Here is a 24402-nt window from a genome sequence, read left to right as displayed (position 1 = left end):
TCTACAAATACATAAAAAGAGGGACACCCTCATGGGCTCTTGAATGAACACACAAAAGCCTCTTAATGCTTTTTCGCAGTAACGTGGAAAGATTTTACAGTCTGTGGTTAAAACATTTATTCTCTAATCATAGTTTCGACAATTAAAAGGAATAGTCCAGACTGAATATAGACTGTAACTATCTTTATAAGAGGTTCTGCCAGTTTGGTTATGTTAACTTCCACCTTATAATATAGTAAATAAGAAGTGCACTTATTCCTGAGCATTCATTATTAATATGACTCCTAAGCAGGCGAGCTAAAGAAAAGGAAAGAGTAAAACAAGAACAAAGACTTTTGCATGATTGCAACACAGTTCACCGGTGGATCAATAAAATATCTTAAATTTTTTCAGACAGGTTTAAACTGTGTCAGATCTTAATGTCATACAACCTAATCTAAGTGCTAATGCGATAGCGGACAGTGATTTTGAGGGTTCCACTGCTGTCAGACGGACTGAGACAGTCGAGCGTAGCACTAGGGTCTCTCAGTTTCATACAACCACGGGTGCTAACTAGTCGTTTTTTTGGCCTGGAGCATTTACAAGATGCAAAATGTCCCATTTAAGTCATCAGGAAGTGGAGGTGTGCAGATTTTGTTTGAATTTAGGCCTAAAAACTGCTCCAAAAACCAACGTTTGAACGGAGCTCAACTGCTTACATTTCTGGTGGCATGAAGATATCCAAGGTATCACATATCCATAGTTAGGATCTGTACTCAGATTGTGAATGCTGTATGAGTGAACCCATTGAAGTTCGGGTTCAGGTACCAGAACCCCATTTAAAACAATCTCTTTCTGCAACGGACTTCCCGGGAATGCCAAACATTGCAACGGACTTTTGGGAGAAGTCCGTGTCCAGCGTTTACCACCGGACACTAATTGTTCAGGTTCACTCATCTGTAATCTCAACAAAACAAGCAGCCTGGACATAGAAGGCTGCCGAGTTTGGGTCAGAAAACTTCCAACGAGCCTGGACGTTGCAGTCCACAGTTAGGCCTCTTTTATAAGTCAGTGTGTCTGGTACGTGTGGTGACAAGTTTCCACACATACTGGAGACACTGACACACGTAGACCCATTCAAACCTATGGGTCTGCGCACATCAGTGTGTTTCCACGGACCATGTGTCCGTGAGCAAAACACGCTGACATGTCCATGTTTTTTTTTTATTTTTACACACACACTGCACAATCCGCAAAAGCGTCTCACGCTCAACAAACATGAATGACATCCATGTGTCATCAGTGTGACACGAACCGGCACCTGGGACTCAGTGTACAGTTAACTGCTGTTCCCAAGCGCCAGGTGCTGAACGCTGTCCTCATCATTGTCCCTTGCTCGCGCTGTGATCAGCGGAGTTCACCGAGTGACAGGACACCGCTCCTGAGCTCAGCTCCGGGGCCCACACGCTGGAGTGGCTCATTCTCCCCGGCTCCTTGGCGTCAGCGGATTACATCTTCAGACAGGTGAGTATAAGGATCTTATTATTTTATTCTTATTTTTACTCATGGTCACTGTAGGAGCAGACTACTACTCCCAACATTGTCCCTTGCTCATGCTGATCACAGTGCAAGCAAGGAACAATGTTGAAGGCAGCATTCAGCACCTGACGCTTGGAAACAGCGGTAACTGTACCACTGATTCCCAAATGCCAGTATGTGTGCCACACAGACATCTCCGGTACCAGAAATATCCAGACGTTTGAATCCACCCTTAAGCTGTGCACGTCAGATGAATGAAATTGGCCTTACATTTACAAATATTTAAAAAGAAAAAAAAACAACTAATGACCGGTAAATGTTCTTTTATTCTAGAGAACCATGCAGTTTCTCATGCCAGAATGGAGGTTTAGCTACTTTAAAGAAATTTTTTTTTTTTTTTTTTTTTTTATAAATTGGTCGATTAGTGGGGGAAACTCAATCCTTAAGAACAGGATTATAATTGAGTGACCTTGACTGCACAACATCCTCTAAGCAGGGACACAAAACACGTCGTCTCAGGAGTTGCAATATCCAAGTAGTCACACCCAATGAAGGCCAACTGCTCTACCATACGTGTGCATAGTGGGAACACTCCCATGTCTGCTCCAGAGAACAGTGGCCCAAACAGGGTACGGCCACGTGTATTTTTCAGTAAACACATATGCCACCATCAGCAAATTTAAGAAAAAAAAAAAAAATTATATATAATATATATATCATCTGCTGAAAATATTTAATTTTCAACTCACAAAAGGCACAATTCTTACTTTATCATCAGAAAATGAAAAGAAAATTACAAATGACACGGGCAAAATTTTACAAGATGAAAGTCTCCCCCACATAAGTAAAATATAATAATCATAAATAGTTCAAGATCCAATGACAATAAAAGGGAAATTACTATTAATGACAATATACACAAAAAATGTATCCACAGTACATGTATAAAATGAAAACTAATGTACACTGGATTCCTATTAGGAGATGAATATGGTAATCAGTCTGTGTCAGATTGCTCAGGCAGTTACCTCAAAGCACATCTGCTCCTAAACTGTAGGCAAAAAAAAAAAAAAAAAAAAAAAAAAAAAAAAAAAAAAGAGTAATGGTCCATTTATACTAGCTGACTGGCGGCCGATCAGTTACTAGTTTACCCATTGGGGTCGTAAAATAGCTAGTTTTCACACCACTTAAGATCCGTGTGGAATAATCTGTAAAAGATGGCTGAGTGGACAGAGGCTGCCATTTGTCTTAGCAGCGCAGGTCCTGATTGCAGGACGATCCGCTGCTTAAAATTGGGATCATTTGTGCAGCCCAAAGGATCATTTCACCCGACGAACGAGTGACCGCCGGTTTAGACTTCAAGATGATCATAAAAAGGAGCATTCGTAGGAAAGCTCGTTCACAATAATCGTGGAGTGTAAATGGACTTTTAGACTTGGCAGGACATTTCTCTGTTTTACACCAAGATTGAGATCTTCCTTAAAAACAAAAAGTCTGCACAGTCCCTACATAAACAGAAGGGCAACTTGACGAGAAGCTAATGACAAACTGTCCTGTCCTTAGCAATCAGCTGTTATCGGTGGATAAATCCTGCCATTAAGTGGTTAATTTCTCTGCAGTATCATCATGAGGGACCCATCATATTGTACAGGGTTCATGCAGATTACACACATGTTCATAGGAGGAGATGAGCAGATTGTTATATTAGCTTGGAGGGAAAACATTTGTACTTGTGTCACTAATTTAAATCCCTGTTCTATGCTTGAGTCCAGTGGGTGGTCCTAAAGTGACTGACAGACGTCCCCTTTTAGCATCTCATACAGGACAAGCTATCAATCAGAAACTAGGACCACCCACTGGACTCCAAGACATAAAGCGAACAAGGATATACATTAATACCATACAATTGCCACAAATCTAGACATCTGCTCCGATTCCCCTGCTCTATGACATACTTCCTACAGATCAGATATCATATTCAATGTGACAGACTGGGGTTGAGTTTATAGAAGGGACTGACTCAAAAATGGGTTTTCTACATTAAACAGAAACTTTAAGGTAAGGCTACAAGTGGTCACCACAGCTTAGTTACAAAGGCCTTGAAGGTTTAGCTTGCAGCTGGTTTTCCCCAATCACATCTCCTTACAGACATGTAGAAGACAACACTCTTGTTTTGAATGAAAATCTGATAGTTACTTGTGTGCAAGGTACTTAAAAGGGGTTGTCCACAACTCCTTCTTGATCTAAATGTTTGGCCTCAATAAAATAAAAAAAAGCTTATACTTACCGTGCTGGCACCGTTCCCACGGTGTCAGCACTCGCTCTCCCCGGGGCTCCCGTGCTGCTGTTGTGACACGTGATGCCCAATCACTGGAAGTCCAAGCTGCGGCTGCGCTCTGACTTCCTCTTTATGTTCAATTCGGTAGGAAGAGGGGACAAAGACGGCAGCGCTGATTGGGCGCCGGCGTCACAACAGAACTGGAGTCCCAAGGAGAGCAACTGCTGACACCGCCAGCACGGGAAGCGAGTACAAGCTTTATTATTTTATCGGGGCCAAGCGAGAGGTATGACAAGGAGTTGTCCAAGTAGTGGACAAGTTCTTGAAGCACAATGACCTAACTAAAATACCGCACTTACAAGATTTACTGACCTATACACATGCATACCACCTGGTATAAATAAGGAAGGTTCCCCGCAACCACTGGAGAATCTACAGCCCCCCATACACTTTGAACGAATGATTGTTTGGCTGATGGCCATCTCACCCGACTCTCCCAATAACATGAGCGCTTGCAAGGCTGATAACGCCAGTGTTTGCCATGAGAGCGCCAGTGCTAGACATCTTTTTCGGTAGCTAATCTCAGGGAAGACAAAAGGATCAGCAGCCTGAAGTCAGGCATGCTGGATCCTTTACTTCTCCAATCATCTAACGGGATCCCCCATACACATTGGCCGAACGTGTCGATGTGGGCTGACATTCGTCTAAAGTGTGGGGGGACCCTAAAGTGGCAGTCCTTCCTTTACACTACACATAAAATGAGGTTAGATGGCATGGGCAAGTACCTTACCCTTAAAGTACAAAGCAAATATATTAGCAATCTTTTGTACACTGAATGAAGTCTTTTATCCTAAGTCCAGCCTTCAACTGTTAAAATATCTCAGCAATTCCAGAGTTTTAAAAACAAAGAAAAAAAAAAAAAAAAAAAAAAAAGTTATAGCACATCATGAAATAAAAGCAACACTTGTTATTGCCAGTGTTTCTTGGGATGTCTTTTCTGGGCCGGTCTTGGATACCTCTGGTTCTGTTGTGAATGAGGATGATGTGCTGGAAAACTATGGCCAGGGTTGTGGTCACTCTGTGGAGGAGGGTCTGGTCGGCAATCTTGAGGTGGTACGCCATTCCCTACCTCAAAAGCTCCTTGTTGAGGGAAGGGTCTCTGTTGATAGTGCCGATGCCTCATAGGACCTCTAATTATGAAGGACACAGAACAACAATAATCAATCCATAAAGATCTGCATGCAATGTGGTTATAAATATATCAGGGCTTTCTGCTACTCGACAAGCCTTCTCCATTTCTCCATAGCCCAAGGGCACAGCTTAAGAATAAAAAGAAAGGAATACTTCTGATCTAGGTACTGTGCCCCCTGGTGGTCACATGATATAGACCATGACAATGCCAGTCATGGAAGCAAGTATACAATTTTTAACCCCTTACTGACAGGTGATTGACAGTTCCATCATATGCCATCTCCCTGACTTTAATGCAGGCTCAGGGATCAGCCATTATCTGCCTATAACAGACAAGCGTGGAGCCAAGCTCCACCTGTTAAATGCCGCTGTCAACCTGTGACAGAGAGGATCCCGGGAAACGCGCAGTTGCAACAGCCCATTGGAACGCCCGCGATACCAATATGTTGCCATGATAGAAGGCGGTCTACTGAAAACCCCCGTGCCCGTCATTATGGAAGTCCTGTTACATCCAGCCACGTGGCTGGCATTCATAGGAGACCGTGACTTTTGCTATACCCAGCACTACTGTTGTAGCAGGCTCAAGTCCAGTAAAGGGGACTAAAATACAAGTAAAAGTTTGAATCCACCCCTCCCACCATTAAAAATTAGCAAAAATCTTCATGTTTGTAAAAGTTTGATCAAAATCTAAAATTAATTAACCCAAATCAGTAAAAGGTGTAACAAGAAAAAGAATCAAAATTGGTGTCATTTTTTTTTCTTCCAGACACTGCAAAAGCGCAACAAGGCGATCAAAGCATCATAAAATGGTATTAATAAAAACATTGTCTCAGGGAGCAAAGAACAAGCGCTCACACAACATTATGGCCCTTGGAAAATGGTTACAACATTTTAAAAAATAAAATTAAAAAAAATTCAAAGTTACGATTTTTTTCCCCACCACTTTCTTTAAAAAAATAAAAATAAAACCTATGCATATTCATTATTGCAGTAATCACAATGACCTGGAGAATCATGTTGCCAGGTAATTTTTTACAGTATAATGAACACCAAGTATAAAAAAACCAACACAGTTGTAGAGCTGCGCTTTTTCCGCTATTTCACCACGCTTGGCAATGTTTCCCTGCTCTCCAATGCATCACATGATAAAATGAATGTTGTCATTCAAAAGTACAACTTGTCCCGCAAAAACAAGTCCTCACATGGCTAGACTGACGGAAAAATGAAGTTATGGATCTTGCAAAAATGGCAGGAAAAAACAAAAGCGCAAAATCTTCATAAGTGTTGAGACAGGGCAGTGCAGACAAAAAAAGCACCGACATTGGGTTTTACTGCACAGGACGGGAAAACTCTAAGACTCCCACCAATCACTAAAAAGCAGCATTGTTGTACCCTTACTGAATGTAGCGGCAATTCGCACGCCGAGCCGCAGCTCCAATCATTCTCTATGGGGCAGCCGGAGACAGCAGACTGCAGCGATGACTCTATACAAGGGACATTGGACAATGAAAAATGTTCCATTACCTAAAATGGTGAGGTGGGCCATCTTCCATCTGCAAACTGGGACCTGGCACATGTGGATGTGGAAAACCAGGCGGTGGTACCATGGGACCATGACTGCAGCAGAAGAACATAAGGACAGACAGACTTGTTATAGCAAAGTTTGGGTGCCTGATACATTGTGCAGAAAGGGTTAAAAAGAAGGATCATTCCAGCAGAGATGTTAATAGACAAGATGCAAATACCCCCAAAGAACATATGTCACACACTGGCCCGCAGGGTGAGTATATTTGGCCCACGACCCCGAGCAGTTCCCCCGAGTATATTTGGCCCACACTATCAAGCATATTGGAATCCTAGATGCCGATACATTTGAAAGTAATGATAGCGGAGGGAGCGTCATCCATCAATCCCCCTCTGTGTCAGACATCTCAGTGCAGCGGGAGAGATGACGTCATTACAGCGTGCCCGCTGTACCCAGATGTGCAGTGCGTCCGAAGACTTGAAGAGACCGGAGCAGCAGGGGAACGATGAGAAGGTGAGTATTTATTTTTTTTTATGCGGGGCCCATTACTCTGTATGGAGGACTATGCGGGGCCCATTACTCTGTATGGAGGACTATGCGGGGCCCATTACTCTGTATGGAGGACTATGCGGGGCCCATTACTCTGTATGGAGGACTATGAGGGGCCCATTACTCTGTATGGAGGACTATGAGGGGCCCATTACTCTGTATGGAGGACTATGCGGGGATTACAGTTGGAGAATCGTACTGTGATGGGATCACCATTCTTTGTCAGGGGGTTTGAAGGAGAGGGGTACAGTAGGGTCATCATATTGTGTTTGGGAGCACTTTTGTTGGCATCATACTTGAATAATACAGATCATAAAGTTTTTTTTATCCTTTGTTATTACATATTTAAAATTAGGCCATTGGGCCATATGCCTTCTTCTGCTCTTAGAATAAAATATTGGAATAATGTTATGTAAGATCTATTAAAATATACTTTGTTGGTGGGACAGCCCCTTTAAGTTTGTTTTCATTTGAAAAAGTTCATCGTTATATTTGATGATAAAGAAAAACGTCCTCAATTGTAGGCACTTTTCTTTAAATAAATATTAAGGCTGGCCCGCGACTTTGTCCAAGCTTTTCATTTTGGCCCTCTGTGTATTTCAGTTTGACATCCCTGCCCTAAATGATGGCGCAATGGAGTCTGCAACATTACCTGGACAAGTAAGGGGCTCGCTGACCGATGCCCATAACACTATCTGACCAATACTGACAGAACAATGAACAATTAGGTAAAAACCCCAAATTATTATTTACTGCCACAGTGGGACAAAGACATGGGAAAGCAAGAAGCACATCCACATCAGGAAGGGGAAAAAAAAAACCGCATTCAATGTGGAAAAGCAGTAACTAAACAGAGGCGGTGTGCTCGGTGACCCACTCACCTAGGATATCTCACACTGTAACGTGGAAACCCATGATGCATAGATGGGTGTGCATACCGTGGCCCAGGGACTCTCGGACCCCATCTTGGAGCATTGTGAGTGTGGCTGAAGAAAAATGGAAAAATTCTTTAATAGATTTGTGTGAGATAAAGAAGTGGGAAAAATCTGGATTTCTTAATCTGTAAGAAGAGTTAAAGAAGTTGTCTGGGGAAAAGGTGTCTGATATATTTTACAGAATCCAGTCCCCATATAATAATAGCTGTCACCCCCGTGATCCAGTGCAGGCAGCTCCATGGTCAGCAGTGACGCCACAAGACTGCGACTAGTGATGGGTAGCAGCGGTCAGGTAACATGAACCACTCGTCATTGAATGTTTTACTTATGACGCATGGTTCAAGTTACCAAACCGCTGCGGTCTATCAGTCCTATGGCTGGTTGAATGGCGCAGTCATTGGCACCAGTGCTGGATCCATAGAGGGTGACAAATTGAGAGTATGAGTTATATTGCCATTTTTACAGAATCCAATTTCATGCACCTTTTGACAAGACAAACCCTTTAAGGCTAGTTGTACACATACAGAAGTCATTCTTCCTCTAAAAAAATATTCTGGCTTCTGCAAAAGTTATTTCTGTATCAGCTCAGCTTTCATGAACTCAGCTTACAGTCATACAATAGAAACCTCATTTACGCTCAGTGTAAAAATCGGTGTTCGTCATGTGATGGACACAGGTGCTGCCATCAGACATAGGTCTATCACTTAGATACACAGGACCCTTCACAGGTAATAACAGATCACACGACCAGGACAGATCTTTATACACTGAATAAATGAATGAATGAATGAATGAATGAATGAATGATTCTATTGGATGCAGCAATTTGGAAAATCCATGAAAAAAAAATGTAAACAAAAACACATTTACCTGCTGAAGCTGAAACCCCTTTAAAGAATTGAAATTGCACGGCTGCAGCTTATCCTGTAGTGGAGAGGGCCCTGGAGAAACTAGCCCTCAACCACAAAAGTAGTTGGCACACTAATATATAATAAGGCTAGTAAGTGCTCAAATCTGTAACAACTTCTAACAGTAACAACTATTCACAAGGGGTCGCCACCATAGGATGTCTAGATGCTAGCATTTATGGTGGTCTTTTTTTACCCAGACCCCTTAGATCCAGAAATGGGGGATCTTTATTATGACAGTAATGAGAACCGAGCCATGAAAACATCAGCAGGAAAGTCCTGACTGATTAATGATTGGAGCCCCGAGTACAAGTGTGAGACTGAATGGCGTAGTGCGCGGCAGTGTCAGACATCAGGCTGGGACCAGATGAGCTGATAAAGAAACAAAAAGTTGAATCCAAACCTAAAAAAGGAGTGGTCTTATTTTGAATATTATTTCAAGGTCACATTCACACATTCAGTATTTTACATCCGTATTTGTAAGCCAAAATTAGGAGTGGGTGAATAACAGAAGTAGTGACGTGTTTCTATTATATTTTCTCTGGTTGTTCCTCTCCTGGTCTTGGCTTACACATACAGATGTAAAATACTGATCAAATACTGAACGTGGCCTTAGATAAATTTACTATTTACATTAAGACATAGTAAAGTGAAATGCTTCTGTGTTATACCGTGGCACAAACCAGTCCCCATGTCCAGTATCCAGGAGCAGAGGGCTCAGCTCTGGTGGAAGCACACAACCGTGTGTCCTGCCCTGGTGTACAGCCACCTACAGGACCGTGCACAGTAACGTTACCCAACAGCTGTAAGTCCTGAATTGTTCTGACTAAAGGCCTGGGCAGATAACCGGCCGATGACTCTCCAGAAGAGCACTAGTGACATAAGGAAGCAAGCGCCCGATCAGCACAAAAACAAGAAAAATATTAGTCTTTTGGGAGATCGATAATTTAACGGCCGACGTAAACAATCGACTGGGCAGCACCCAGTCCTGTACAAATGTCTGCTGCAGACAAGAAGCTGTATGAGGAAAGAATGATGTATTAAATCCAGCGTCGAATGATCTGTTCACATGTAAAACGCCAGGAAATAAGTGGTGCTATAATAATATTCTGCATCTCGTCAGATTAATGCTCGCTATGGGCAGAACCTGCCCTTGTAAATGCACCTCTACCCCAATCTGTAGAGCAGCGTACTAACGTTCTATGTTTTGTAGTGCTCTGCTCCAACGCTGCCCCCATCTGTAGGTCTGCAGCACTGACGTCACATTGACAATAGCCAATCAGCCGGCTCAGAGGGTCATGTCATCTAAACAAACAGAGCCACTGAGCTCACTGATTGTCTGCAGTGCTGACGTCACAAGCGCTGCAGCCAGACAAGAGAGCGGGCCAGCAGGAGAGAGACTGCGCTGGATACAGAGAGGATAAGTAATAGCTGTGGTAGTTATAACAAAGTAAGAGCCCACAATGTTCTGAGAGGGGACAACACCTTTAAAAGCATTTAAACCACTTAGGCGTTGCATTATATGTGGCTACTAGTGATGAGCGAGTATGTTCTGTTAACCCTTTCGGCGAGTATGCTCGGGCCGAGCACCGAGTAGTTACAGCTGCTCGGTGACATGTTTGAATCGCTCCCATGTGCAGATTTGAGACTGTTTGACAGCTTTAATACATGTGAGGAATGTCTATTTCGTACACTCGACAACATACTTGCTCATCACTAGTGGCTACCATTATCTATTCCTGCTGGCTGTACAAAACAAGAGACATCTATTTTTTTTTTATATAATATATACATACACCTTCCTCTGGATAGCATTTCATACGTTGGCATAAACTCCTCATAACAGTCCCTACCTACAGTTTCCTTGTGATGGTGGACATGTGTAAGGACGGCCATACACATTAGTTGGCTGTTGGACAAACGATGCTTTGGCCGAGAGTCATCTCGTGACATGTTTCCAACCACAGGAGCGTTTGCTTGGATGAGAGCTCCTGTGTGCTCTATGAGAGAACCATCGACTGACAGCTGATCACAGGGAGAACAGTATGAACGGCTGTCAGACATCGGACATTACTCAATGACATCTCCCCTGACCAGTTGGCTGGCGCCCCCACACACACACACACACACATTAGACCGTCGGCCAAACCTGTCGATATCGGCAAGTTTGGCAGGCAATAGTCTAATGTGTCTGATGGCCCTAATGTACCTCCTAGCTTCATCCCTCCTGTAATGTGAGGCCATTTCTTTCTGCACTGGGGATTAACAGGCAGAGTTCTGGTTTTACCATCATTTTCATCTTTGCCTTTTGAATAAGAAATTCACCAAGCACATAAGGAAGATCGAGTGTTCTCAGCGAGAGAAACTAAATAATCTTATAGACAGGGTATACCCTAATGGGTAATAAAAAGAAATGTGACAAAGCAAGCTTTCCATACAACTTGGGTCTCCATCAGGCATGGTCTGGAAAGCTTGCTTTGTCACATTTATTTCTGTTACTTATTAAAATGCATCATATATACAAGATTATTATTTTGTATCCATTACTGACAGCAATCAATTATTTACCCCCACTGATACACAGTTTCAAAACAGTTTTTTTTTCTTTTAAGCATATATGGAAGATGTGGGATTCACATACTTTTTAGCAATTAAAAAAAAAAAGTGCATTCTTTATTACAGGTACTAAATCGAGTGCTTACCCGTGACTCCTGGGGTGCTGCTCAGGACATGGAGGTTGCTTTGGATTGGCATTATTTCTTGACAAATGTTTTTGATCCTTCGCTTGATGGTCGTCAAATCCAGCATTGCTTTATAAATAAGAAAAAAAAAAAAGATTGTAAATTGAAGCAGCTCTACAAATACAATAGCGCCACACGACAATCACACTTTGCTTTACCATAAAGCCCACTACACCTGCACAGCACCCTGAAGGCATTAGTTATGGCTAGGATAGGTCATGCCTTTATGATCGGCTGGGGTCCGAGTCCAGGAAGTAAAAAATGAGAAAGGGATACAGGGTTACACCAGCAAGCCAGAGCCTTCATACTCCCCAGTCCTAAAGATCAGGCCTACACTGCTCACAAAGTGGCGGCATCTCTTATGGCTACATGCAATCACATTAGGTGATGGGAAAATCCTTTGCTACCCAATATTGACTTACATGTCAAATTTATTGATAAAATAGAACTAAATAAAACAGGCAAGGAGAGTGCGCAACAAAAAGTGGCACCTAGAGTAAGTATATGGATAGTGTGCAATACACATAAAACCAGAATCAATTGCCAACTCTATAGGTAACCCATCCTATGTGACACAAGGTAAACATGCTGGAGAAAATACTAGCAAGTAATAAATAGATAAAGTGCATAGTGCTAATTACTCAATAGTTATTAATCATCTATAAAAGTGTATCAGTAATGGATAACGTGTTCACAAGACCATATGTATATGAGTGCAGCAGGTAAGAGACTGAAAGTAAGCAAATACTTACCCAGTGCACCACCGCTCATCCGACGCGCGTTTCGCTGTGTGCTGTGACGAGGATGTCACACACAGAGTTGGAAATTGATTCTGGATTTATTTGTATTGAACATTATCCATATACTTACCCTAGGTGCCACTTTTTGTTGGGCACTCTCCTTGCCTGTTTTCATTATTTTTGTTCTATTTTATCAATAAATTTGACATGTATTTCTTCCATATATTGTTGTGATGTGTCATTCACTTTGGTGTATCTTATTCTGGACACACAACGTCTATACATCCCCCCTTTTCTTGCTTAACCAATATTGACTTCCTGAATTACTAAAAGTCCAGTTCATATTGGCAATAACAAATCCTCCACTAGTAGCACAGACCAAGAGGTTGTCATAGCCATGCGTCTATTCACACCTGAGCTGTAAGCCTGGAAACATACAGATACATGCCGACCTAGTACACAATTGTGAGAGCAAGGAGACTGCAGCCTGGTACCAAAAGGATTGGGCATGTTGTAATCCAACTGCCTGATCCTTCGTCTCCTGACATCAGAGCAAAGTCAAGACATCTCGACTCACATTAGTTGGCGACCGGTTCTGCCCGACATATGTTTTATCAACTATTCAGCTGGTGATATAAACTATTAGCAGAAGTCCGAGTGCCAAGAGCTTATTGATCAGTCACAAGATCGGGATCCCGGTGTGACAAATCAGGCAGATTGCAATTCACAGAGAAGGAATTTGTTAGTTTCCTTCATCACTATAAATTATTAATTAAATAGATCATGCACCTAGTAGGGCAAATGTCATAGGAAGCTATTCAGGCAATCAGTAACTTTATTTTTTTTGGCAGGAGGTTCTTCACCAGGACACTGAGGCCATATATGTGTTATAATTGGCTGCCTAAATTTCCAGTGTCTGTGCAGACATACAGTACAGACCAAAAGTTTGGACACACCTTCTCATTTAAATATTTTTCAGTATTTTAATGACTATGAAAATTGTACATTCACACTGAAGGCATCAAAACTATGAATTAACACATGTGGAATTATATACTTAACAAAAAAGTGTGAAACAACTGAAAATATGTCTTATATTCTAGGTTCTTCAAAGTAGCCACCTTTTGCTTTGATGACTGCTTTGCACACACTTGGCATTCTCTTGATGAGCTTCAAGAGGTAGTCACCGGAAATGGTCTTCCAACAATCTTGAAGGAGTTCCCAGAGATGCTTAGCACTTGTTGGCCCTTTTGCCTTCACTCTGCGGTCCACCTCACCCCAAACCATCTCGATTGCGTTCAGGTCTGGTGATTGTGGAGGCCAGGTCATCAGGCGTAGCACCCCATTACTTCTTGGTCAAATAGCCCTTACACAGCCTGGAGGTGTGTTTGGGGTCATTGTCCTGTTGAAAAATAAATGATGGTCCAACTAAACGCAAACCGGATGGAATAGCATGCCGCTGCAAGATGCTGTGGTAGCCATGCTGGTTCAGTATGCCTTCAATTTTGAATAAATCCCCAACAGTGTCACCAGCAAAGCACCCCTACACCATCACACCTCCTCCTCCATGCTTCACAGTGGGAACCAGGCATGTAGAGTCCATCCGTTCACCTTTTCTGCGTCGCACAAAGACACGGTGGTCGGAACCAAATATCTCAAATTTGGGGTCATCAGACCAAAGCACAGATTTCCACTGGTCTAATGTCCATTCCTTGTGTGTTTTTTAGCCCAAACAAGTCTCTTCTTCTTGTTGCCTGTCCTTAGCAGTGGTTTCCTAGCAGCTATTTTACCATGAAGGCCTGCTGCACAAAGTCTCCTCTTAACAGTTGTTGTAGAGATGTGTCTGCTGCTAGAACTCTGTGTGGCATTGACCTAGTCTCTAATCTGAGCTGCTGTTAACCTGCGATTTCTTATTTTGTACATCCTGGCTTTGTTTTATTTGTTTTTCTATGATTTGTTCTGTTAAAAAAACAAATAAAAATGATGTTTGAAAAAAAAACAACAAAAAAAAACCATGCGATTTCTGAGGCTGGTGACTCGGATAAACTTATCCTCAGAAGCAGAGGAGACTCTTGGTCTTCCTTTCCTGGGGCGGCCCTCATGTGAGCCAGTTTCTTTGTAGCGCTTGATGGTTTTTGCAACCGCACTTGGGGACACATTCAAAGTTTTCCCAATTTTTCGCACTGACTGACCTTCATTTCTTAAAGTAATGATGACCACTTGTTTTTCTTTACTTAGAATTTGTATTATGGCAAGAAAAAAAGCAGCTAACAGTATTCAGTAGGACTATCAGCTGTGTATCCACCTGACTTCTGCACAACACAACTGATGGTCCCAACCCCATTTATAAGGCAAGAAATCCCACTTATTAAACCTGACAGGGCACACCTGTGAAATGAAAACCATTTCCGGTGACTACCTCTTGAAGCTCATCAAGAGAATGCCAAGAGTGTGCAAAGCAGTCATCAAAGCAAAAGGTGGCTACTTTCAAGAACCTAGAATATAAGACATATTTTCAGTTGGTTCACACTTTTTTGTTAAGTATATAATTCCACATGTGTCAATTCATAGTTTTGATGCCTTCAGTGTGAATGTACAATTTTCATAGTCATGAAAATACAGAAAAATCTTTAAATGAGAAGGTGTGTCCAAACTTTTGGTCTGTACTGTAGATGTTAAAGGGACTGTCAGCACAGAGTGACTTTTCAAACCAAGTACAGGGGCTCGGAGCATCATAGCGTGGCCAAACATTTAAATGTCCCGTCCCACCTACTTCAACTCCCCCCATCTTTTTTAATTGACAGCTCTGGTTTTATAGAGCCAGAAAACAAGTAGATGGCAAGGCGCCTGTGCTAGGTTTGAACAGTCATTCTGTACTGACAGAGTCCCTTTAAGGATTAACACAGTCTCATGGCCATAGCGTATAGAAATTTAGTTTGCTGATGCCGAGCCCAAGTACTTGAATTTTGTAGCCTGAGATCACGTGAAAACCGAGGCTCTGGGATTTAAAAGGGTAGCAAACAACTGGACCACTCCTTATTAATAGGCCCAAAAATCACTTCCCTGCGTGATGCCGCTCCTTCAGACTCAGCATAGAGACCCCTGCAAGTCTAAGGAGGAGGGGGGGGGGGGGGTCATACAAGTCCTGCATTCAATCAACGGATGTGATGTAGCCCGAGAACAAACGGGGTGGAATAAGCAATTGAAATTTGTTCACCTATTTTTTCCCATTTAATAAAAGGTTTGTCTACTGCTGGACAACCCCCTTAATAGAATACAAAGATCCAAGCTCTAATCTTAATATTCCAGCTGTGGTAAAAGTTTTAAAGTCAGGGTGAATTACATAAGTGAAAAAAGAACATTCACAGATAGTGGTTTGATGCTGCTGTACATGCGGTCATTCTTTTTTAGGGTTTTCAGACCTGAATCCTGACAGAGGTAGTGTGTCCATACCCAAACAGTTAGGGTAGTCCCCTACCTTCTAGCGTTACCATGTATAAGGTCTTCTAGATAATTGCTTCTTTCTATGCTGTGGCCACGGCTGCTGTTAAATTCTGCAAGAGATGAAGTATGATGTTCCTTACACAAAACAGAAAATTAATGAAATGCGTTACCATTAGGTGGTGTTCAGGAGAGACCACCTGCAGACAACCGATGAGCAGAGAAACGTGACAGTCACCCGCTCTCCAAATCTACAGCAGCTTCAGCGCTAGAGGCTGCAACGCTCTTCATTTTTATAGACGTCTTCCCAAGGGACTAATGGAAGCAACGTTTGGGTGGCTTTATGTATAATTATTCAGTGAGGAGAATTACTGGAAAACCACTTCAATCTTGTAATATCCAGCTGTACAATGGCTGTATAACTTCTGATCAGGACCCTATACGTGTGGATGAAATGAAGACGCCCGAGGGAAGGGGTGCATTTTGGCTTCATACAATGCTGGCGGAAGAGCGGGGGCACATGCAGCAGCTATAAGGGCTTGTGCACACTGGATATTCTGAAACAGAGCAATGGTAAATACCGCTGTGGGAATGGCACAATTAAGCCGCCAATATTATCATTTGCTTTGCGAAACTACAACAATGGTCAACTTATTGTGTGGATATTCTCTGCAGCATGTGCTTGGAGATTTCTTAAGAACTAATACATGGTGCTAGTAATGCAATACACAGCAGATATATCCTGATGGTGGCGGGGGACATGCCCCAATACTGCATAGAAACAGCTTGGATGGGGGCATATATTCTCTTTTCACCTTTAGAAGAGCGCACATGTGATATTAGACTTACTTTCCACGGCTTCAGAGGGCTCCATGCTGAGCATGTCAATCAGATATCTAGGAATAGAGAGACAGCAAAAACAATGAACTGGACCCAATGCCATAGAACGATTCAGTAAGAGCGTCATGGAAAATACATAGTGTAATATGCAATTTTAATAGAGAGTCCTAGGTACAGGGACACATCTGAGAGCTGGAGAAAAGCTCATAAAAACCAAGTGTCTTTGCCGGTTTCATTCTAACAACTAGTGAGTCTCAGCCCCAATGATCATCAAAACTTCTGACAGTTCACTAAAGGGCTCGTGCCCTTCACCGATTTTCAGGTTCCCTAAGATCACAGCGTACAAACCTGGAACACCACAGCTCATATTTTCTCATGCTGGGACACAAACGAAGTGTCGTCAGTGACGCTGGGGTCAAGGGCTGGGCTAGTCTCCGAGCGATGTGCACTGTGTGATGTGCATAATGACAGCGAACGCAGAGATCAGTGATGTCACTTGCAGGGCAACGCTGGTCTCTGCACACCGGGTATTCTGACAACGCGCTGTCCTGCCGGCTCGCTACTGCTGATCTGAGCCAGTAACAGAGAGTGCGCTGTCAATATGCATATTGTGCATGGACTAGCCCACTCACTGATGATGCCTCGTTTCAGGGAGGGTGCAGCGATTACAGCAGTAACCTAATAACGCTGCATTGGAGTATCTAAGCATGCACTGGGATTCTCAAAGGAAGAGTCATCAAAAAGAAAGTGCAAAAAAAATAAAATAAATAAAAAGCAGTTAGAAAGTGTAGTTAGAGAATTTTTCATTCAATTATATTAGAAATTAGTTTAGATTAGGACACTAAATGAATAGGGATTTAGGATGAAGATTTGGACTTCGAACCACCCCTTTAACATCAATGGTCCTGTTGGGAGCACGTCTGAAAAAATTTTGGGTATTCAGACGGAAGCCTCAAATGGAGACATGAACTTGCAGGCAAAAAGCAATGTGACCCCGGCCTAACTGATACTACAGACTACACGCAACAACGAACCACTCACCTGCAAACTAAATATCCCGTCCTGTTCAGCCCATGAGTACAATGGACACCAACAAGTTTTTCTGCATGAAAAAAACAAAAAAAAACATGACATGTTTATGAGCTATAATATACACCTAAGGCTATGTGCCCACGTTGCGGAAATGAAGCATATTTTTTACGCTTCTCCCTGGCAGGAAAAAAGCATGCGGATTTTACATGCGTTTTTCCCGCCAGGTAGAAGCGTTTGTGAAACGTCTTTGCATGCATTTCTGCATGCGGGTTATCAAGCGCTTTTCTAAGCGAATTTAGCATCACTTGTAAAAGTGCTTGACAACTTGTTCACACTATATAAATTCATGCAACTGGCATGGATTTATAGTAGTGTGACCAAGTTAGTTATAAAAAAAAAAAAAAAAAAAAAAAAAAAAAAAAAAAATAAAGAATGGTAAAAAAAAAAAAAATAAATAAAAAGTTTATACTCACCTTCCGATGTCTTCCCGGTGTTTTGTCTGCTCCGTCCAGTGTCTTGCACTGCTTGCGGTGGTGTGAAGGACCTGCGGTGAAGTCATTGAGCCATGTGATGGGTCACATGACTCAGTGACGTCATGGCAGGTCCTTCACATCAACGCGAACATTGCAAGACACTGGACGGAGCAGACAAAACACCGTGAAGACATCGGAATGGGAGTATAAACTTTTTATTTATTTTTTTTTTTTATTTTAAATTCTATTTTTTTACAGTTACTATGGTACCCAGGTCTGGAGGAGAGTCTCCTCTCCTCCAGACTTGGGTACCATCCGCACATAGAAACGCATAATATCCGTGTGTACAAATGTACTGACACGGATATTATGCGTTTCAATGCAAGTCAATGGCGGCGATTATACTGCGTGTCGGGAAAATTAATGGACATGCTGCGGATTTTTGAGCTCAGCATAAATGCTGCGGAAAAATTCGCAGAAGCAGTGAGAAGCTATGGGGCTGGTGTCGGTAGTCAGGCAGAGCGGCGTGCATGGCTTTTACGGCGGCCATCTTCCTGAAACCGTGATCTACAGGGAAATGGCCGCCCGAGCCGGCGCATGTGCAGACTAGGATCTTGGCGGCTATTTCCCTGAAGCCCACAGCTTCAAGAAGCTGGCCGCCGAGATCCCAGTCTGCACATGCATTGACTCCTGCTGTGGATGGCACATCTCCAGCGCCCATGCCATCCCTGTGACGAAACGGTATGTCTGATTGCAGGAAGGCACTTGCAATCTGGACGTCACATTACGTCATTTTTTGAGAATGATGAGGTTATCGCTGTATAACAAGCACTCTAGCAATCATACAGTAATAACGGTGCCCAGTGCTGGTCATGACTTACCATTCCCAGAGTTCTCACTTAGATACTGGTTCACAATGTCTTTAAACTGAGCGATAACGTCGTCACTGGGCACCGCATGTCCGACCGTGAAGAGCTTGGAATACATTATTGTCTCCGGCAACTCCTATAAAAGAAAACGAAAATCTCAGCTCTGCGCCCCGTATAATAAATCACAGACACCAATCATCTGATAGGCGATTCCATGAGCCGTGGAGAATAAGGATGCGGTTTATGTACAGAGAATCCCCATCCTTCATATATGACTTGTCCTGTGCTGGTAGCGATACCCCATCAGTTCCTCAGCCACTGGTACAGATTGTAATTAAGCGCTCATAGGGACCTTTAAGAAGGCCGTCACATGGTCAAAAGTGCAGTTATTGACCTCACGTTTTTTTCTTTTACATCAGCCCTACGGTTCCAGAGATACAGACCTTTTTTATTTGGTGTCAATTTTTTGTTGTTGGGATAGGCCATTGATATCAGAGTGGTGGGGGCAAACCTTGGCAGACCTGCAGATCACCTGTCTGAGGAGGCCACACCACCTGTACCGCAGCCTCGAGTACATCGCCAAGCTTTCTTCCTGCATACAGCCAACAGCGGTATCACTGTGCCACTAATGGGAATAGGATAATGCCGCAATACTCCGCACCTCTGCTGCTTCTGAGGTTAATTGCAGAGTACATGTATGCACTTGGCGTGAAATATATGCTGGGAGCGTTCTGTATACTTTGTCGTTCTAATAGTTTGTTTGGCAGGTCCGCATCTTCTTACGCTTATTTATCTGTATAGCATAGAGCTACCGAAGAGCACAAACTCCTTGGACATCACATTAGCAATAGCTCGCTGTGGTGGATGGATGCAGAAGTTGCCATCCAGGCCACGGCCACCGTCAGGCGTAGAGTTGTTGAATAATCAAAAATAGAATCCCCAAAAAAATCTAAGGGGCCAATTCCAACAAATAGTTTTTGCCAAAATTATGACATAAAACAGTTTAAAGAAGTCGCCAAATTGTGGTGCAACTTGTCATGCCAGACTGCATAGGTAAAACCTACTGACTCCCCCAGTGTTATTTTGGGGGAAATGGGAAACAAAAAAAAAAAACAACAATGTAAAATCTTGCCACAGAGCCTTCCCGATACATTATAAATAGTCACAGATGAAGGACATTTATTCACTGTACCATATGAGCATATACACCTGACTGTGGCCACCATTGCAGCCTGTACCTACACGGACCATTGTGCACTGTACCCTCATCCATTAGTGATTTACCTGCGGGGAATAGTAGCGTCGGGTGCAGGTTAAGTCCACAACCAGTCCTAGTTCTTCATTTTGCTTCTTCACTTCCTTGATCAGATCTGAAGGGGAGAATCGCTGCCAGGGTGCAAGTTTGCTATCGTAAATCTGAAAGTGAGCAGCAGAACAGTGTCAGCTATGTAACGCCACGAGAGCGGCACATCGTCTTCCCTGTGCAAAGCTTACGTTCTTCAGAGGGACTTTAAAAGCAATAAAACGTGTTCCTGGGATGCGTTTTCCAACTGGAATGTAATCGATCCACCTGCAGAAGGAAGATAAGAGGAAGGGGTTTCAGAGATTTGGGGGAATTTTAGAAAATCCTTTTAATAACACTACTTACAGCTGCATCTCACTAAATTAGAATATCATCAAAAAGTTAATTTATTTCAGTTCTTCAATACAAAAAGTAAAACTGATATATTATATAGAGTCATTACACACAGAGTGATCTATTTCAAATGTTTATTTCTGTTAATGTTGATGATTATGGCTTACAGCCAATAAAAACACAGAAGTCATTATTAGGTGGGTGTGCTAGGTATCAGACCCCCACTGATCTGATATGGATGACTTATCCTGAGGGCTTGCGCAGATGAACATATATTTGATCTGACAAAACATTGGATCACCCACGGACCAATGGTATGCTATGGGGCCGTGCGCACGAGTCTGTCCAAGGAAGGGGGGGGGGGAACGACAAAACACTCCACGCAGCATGCAGGAGTTACATCCAGGAATCAGATCACACTCAGCCATGCTAGTCAGTGAGTCCATGGGGAAAAAAAAATAAAAAAAGATTCAGACCAAGCTTGGATGACATCTGAGTGCAGTCCAATTTTCACAGACTGATACAATGGGAAGATGGAGACTTTTCCCCACATCCAAGAAGATCAGCATAATCAGACCGATATTCTCGGGTGAGAGAATACACGGCAGCGTGACCCCAGCCTGGGGACAGGCCATCCATATAATCAGGTGCAGACCACCTCTTTATGTACCATACAATGTGCTGAAAAAAATGGCACACTGCCCCCCTGTGTACAGCCCCCCCGGCACACTGCCCCCCTGTGTACAGCCCCCCCCCCGGGCACACTGCCCCCCTGTGTACAGCCCCCCCGGCACACTGCCCCCCTCTGTACAGCCCCCCCCCCGGGCACACTGCCCCCCTGTGTACAGCCCCCCCGGCACACTGCCCCCCTCTGTACAGCCCCCCCCGGCACACTGCCCCCCTCTGTACAGCCCCCCCCCCGGGCACACTGCCCCCCTGTGTACAGCCCCCCCGGCACACTGCCCCCCTCTGTACAGCCCCCCCCGGCACACTGCCCCCCTCTGTACAGCCCCCCCGGCACACTGCCCCCCTCTGTACAGCCCCCCCAGCATACTGCCCCCTCTGTACAGCCCCCCCGGCACACTGCCCCCTCTGTACAGCCCCCCCGGCACACTGCCCCCTCTGTACAGCCCCCCCGGCACACTGCCCCCTGTGTACAGCCCCCCCCGGCACACTGCCCCCTGTGTACAGCCCCCCCGGCACACTGCCCCCCTCTGTACAGCCCCCCCGGCACACTGCCCCCCTCTGTACAGCTCCCCCGGCACACTGCCCCCCTCTGTACAGCTCCCCCGGCACACTGCCCCCCTCTGTACAGCTCCCCCAGCACACTGCCCCCCTCTGTACAGCTCCCCCAGCACACTGCCCCCCTCTGTACAGCTCCCCCAGCACACTGCCCCCCTCTGTACAGCTCCCCCAGCACACTGCCCCCCTCTGTACAGCTCCCCCAGCACACTGCCCCCTGTGTACAGCCCCCCCCGGCACACTGCCCCCTGTGTACAGCCCCCCCAGCACACTGCCCCCTGTGTACAGCCCCCCCAGCACACTGCCCCCTGTGTACAGCCCCCAGCACCAGGATGCAGCCCGTCACCCTCACCGCTCCGGTATGAAGTTCTTCATGGCTGCGGACTGCAGGTGGATGTGACCGGAGACCGGGAGGCGGACAAACGAAACTCGAAACTTCAGCCTGGAGCCCAGAGCCATCCGGGCCACGCCGCTCCAGAGGCCACGTCACAGCCGGCGCGCAGGGTGATGACGTATGGATCGCGCCGGCCCGGAGGCGCCATGTTTGATGTGGGCAGAGAGGTCTTTTCCTTATATCGGGTTATACGGCTGCTGTGGTCACCTATCCATAAGGGGGCGATACACGTCTGACTGCAGGGTCCTGAGTGGACATGAAGGCTTTTTTTCTCATGGTGGTGACGTGCATCGGCATACGTTCATCAGAGGGACTTTAAAAGCAAGAAAACGTGATCTATGCACCTGCAGGAGAGGTGAGATAAGAGGAAGGGGGTTTCAAAGATTTGGGTGAATTTTATAAAATCCCTTTAAATGCCACTATTTAACCCCTTCACCCCCCAAGCCTGTTTTCACCTTCCTGACCAGCACAAATTTTACAATTCTGACCTGTGTCACTTTATGTGGTAATAACTCTGGAACGCTTCAACGGATCCCAGTGATTCTGAGATTGTTTTCTTGTGACACATTGTACTTTATGTTTAGTGGTAAATTTAGGTCAATATTTTTACGTTTATTTGTGAAAATATCGGAATTATGGCGAAAATTTCGAAAATTTTGCAATATTCAAACTTTTTATGTCCTTAAATCAGAGAGATATGTCACATAATATAGTTAAATAACATTTCCCACATGTCTACTTTACATCAGTGTAATTTAAAAAAAAAATGTTTTTTTTTAGGAAGTTCTAAGGGTTAAAAATTGACCAGCGATTTCTCATTTTTACAACAACATTTACAGAACCATTTTTTTAGGGACCACATCACATTTGAAGTCACTTTGATGTGTCTATATGACAGAAAATACTCAAAAGTGACACCATTCTAAAAACTGCACCCCTCAAGGTGCTCAAAACCACATTCAAGAAGTTTATTAACCCTTCAGGTGCTTCACTGGAACTGAAGCAACGTGGAAGGAAAAAATTAAAATTTTACTTTTTTTCTTTTGATTTAGCCCCAAATTTTTCATTTTCACAAGTGAGGGTAACAGGAGAAAACGGATCATACAGTTTGTTGTGCAATTTCTCCTGAGTACAGGGATACCCCATATGTGGGGGAAAACTACTATTTGCGAGCACAGCAGGGCTCGGAAGAAAAGGAGCACCGTTTGACTTTTGGAGTGCAAAATTGTCTGGGCCCCTGATGTGCCTAAACAGTGGAAATCCCCCACAAGTGACACCATTTTGGAAACTAGATTCCTCAAGAAACTTATATAGATGTGTGGTGAGCCCCTTGAACCCACAAGTGCTTCACAGAATTTTATAACGTTGAGCCGTGAAAATAAAACAATACATTTTTCCAGCAAAAATGTTTGTTTTGCTCCAAATTTTTAATTTTCACGGGGGTAACAGTAAAAAATGGACGCCAAAATATATTGTGAAATTTCTTCTGAGTATGCTGATACCCCATATGTTGGGGAAAACTACTGTTAGGGCGCACGGCAGGGCTCGGAAGGGAAGGAGCACCAACTGAATTCTGAAGCACAATTTTGTCTGGAATAGGTTGAGGATGCCATTTCACATTTGATGAGCCCCTGACATGCCAAAACATCAGAAACCCCCACAAGTGACACCATTTTGGAAACTACACTTCTTGAGGAATTCATCTAGGGGGGTAGTGTGCATTTTTAACGACCAGACGATTCACAGAATTGTATAACATTAGGTTGAGTAAAGAGAAAATTAGTTTTTTTTCCACTAAAATGTTGTTTTGGTCCCAAGTTTTTAATTTTCAAAAGGGATAATAGGAGAAAATGAACAGTACAATTTGTTACACAATGTCTCCTGAGTATGTCAGTGCCCCATATGAGGTCAAAAACTACTTTTGAGGCACAGTGCAAAGCTCAGAAGGGAAGAAGCGCCATATTGGACTTCAGATTTTGCTAGACTGGTTTGAGGGTACCATGACCCACTGGGAGAGCCCCTTAGGAGTACTGCTTAGCCACACGGTGAGACTTGGGAGGGACGGCGCGTTATTTGACTCTTGGAGAACA

The 24402-nt window shown here is 43.8% G+C and overlaps 1 protein-coding gene across 2 annotated transcripts; it reads right to left on the bottom strand.

Annotated features, from left to right (window-relative positions):
- DUSP11 (dual specificity phosphatase 11) lies at positions 1-22420 on the bottom strand. 2 transcript variants are annotated; one of them, XM_073653565.1, is made up of 11 exons: positions 22271-22420; positions 20535-20610; positions 20325-20456; positions 19053-19176; positions 17708-17768; positions 16676-16722; positions 15864-15939; positions 11607-11714; positions 7943-8047; positions 6512-6604; positions 1-4986 (listed from the first exon to the last, which is right to left on the bottom strand). In XM_073653565.1, exons 1-11 carry the CDS (start codon positions 22375-22377, stop codon positions 4764-4766), a joined length of 1152 nt encoding a protein of 383 aa, XP_073509666.1. In that variant the 5' UTR covers positions 22378-22420; the 3' UTR covers positions 1-4763. The 2 variants fall into 2 exon arrangements, with proteins under 2 accessions (XP_073509666.1, XP_073509667.1); XM_073653566.1 differs by lacking the exon at positions 7943-8047.
- Between the last annotated feature and the right edge of the window lie 1982 nt (positions 22421-24402).

Source organism: Phyllobates terribilis, unplaced genomic scaffold (assembly GCF_046119375.1).
Source record: "Phyllobates terribilis strain yellow unplaced genomic scaffold, ASM4611937v1 Scaffold_11__3_contigs__length_659146591, whole genome shotgun sequence".
In the NCBI taxonomy this organism is placed as follows: Eukaryota; Metazoa; Chordata; class Amphibia; order Anura; family Dendrobatidae; genus Phyllobates; species Phyllobates terribilis.
This window is presented reverse-complemented; position numbering and strand designations above follow the sequence as displayed.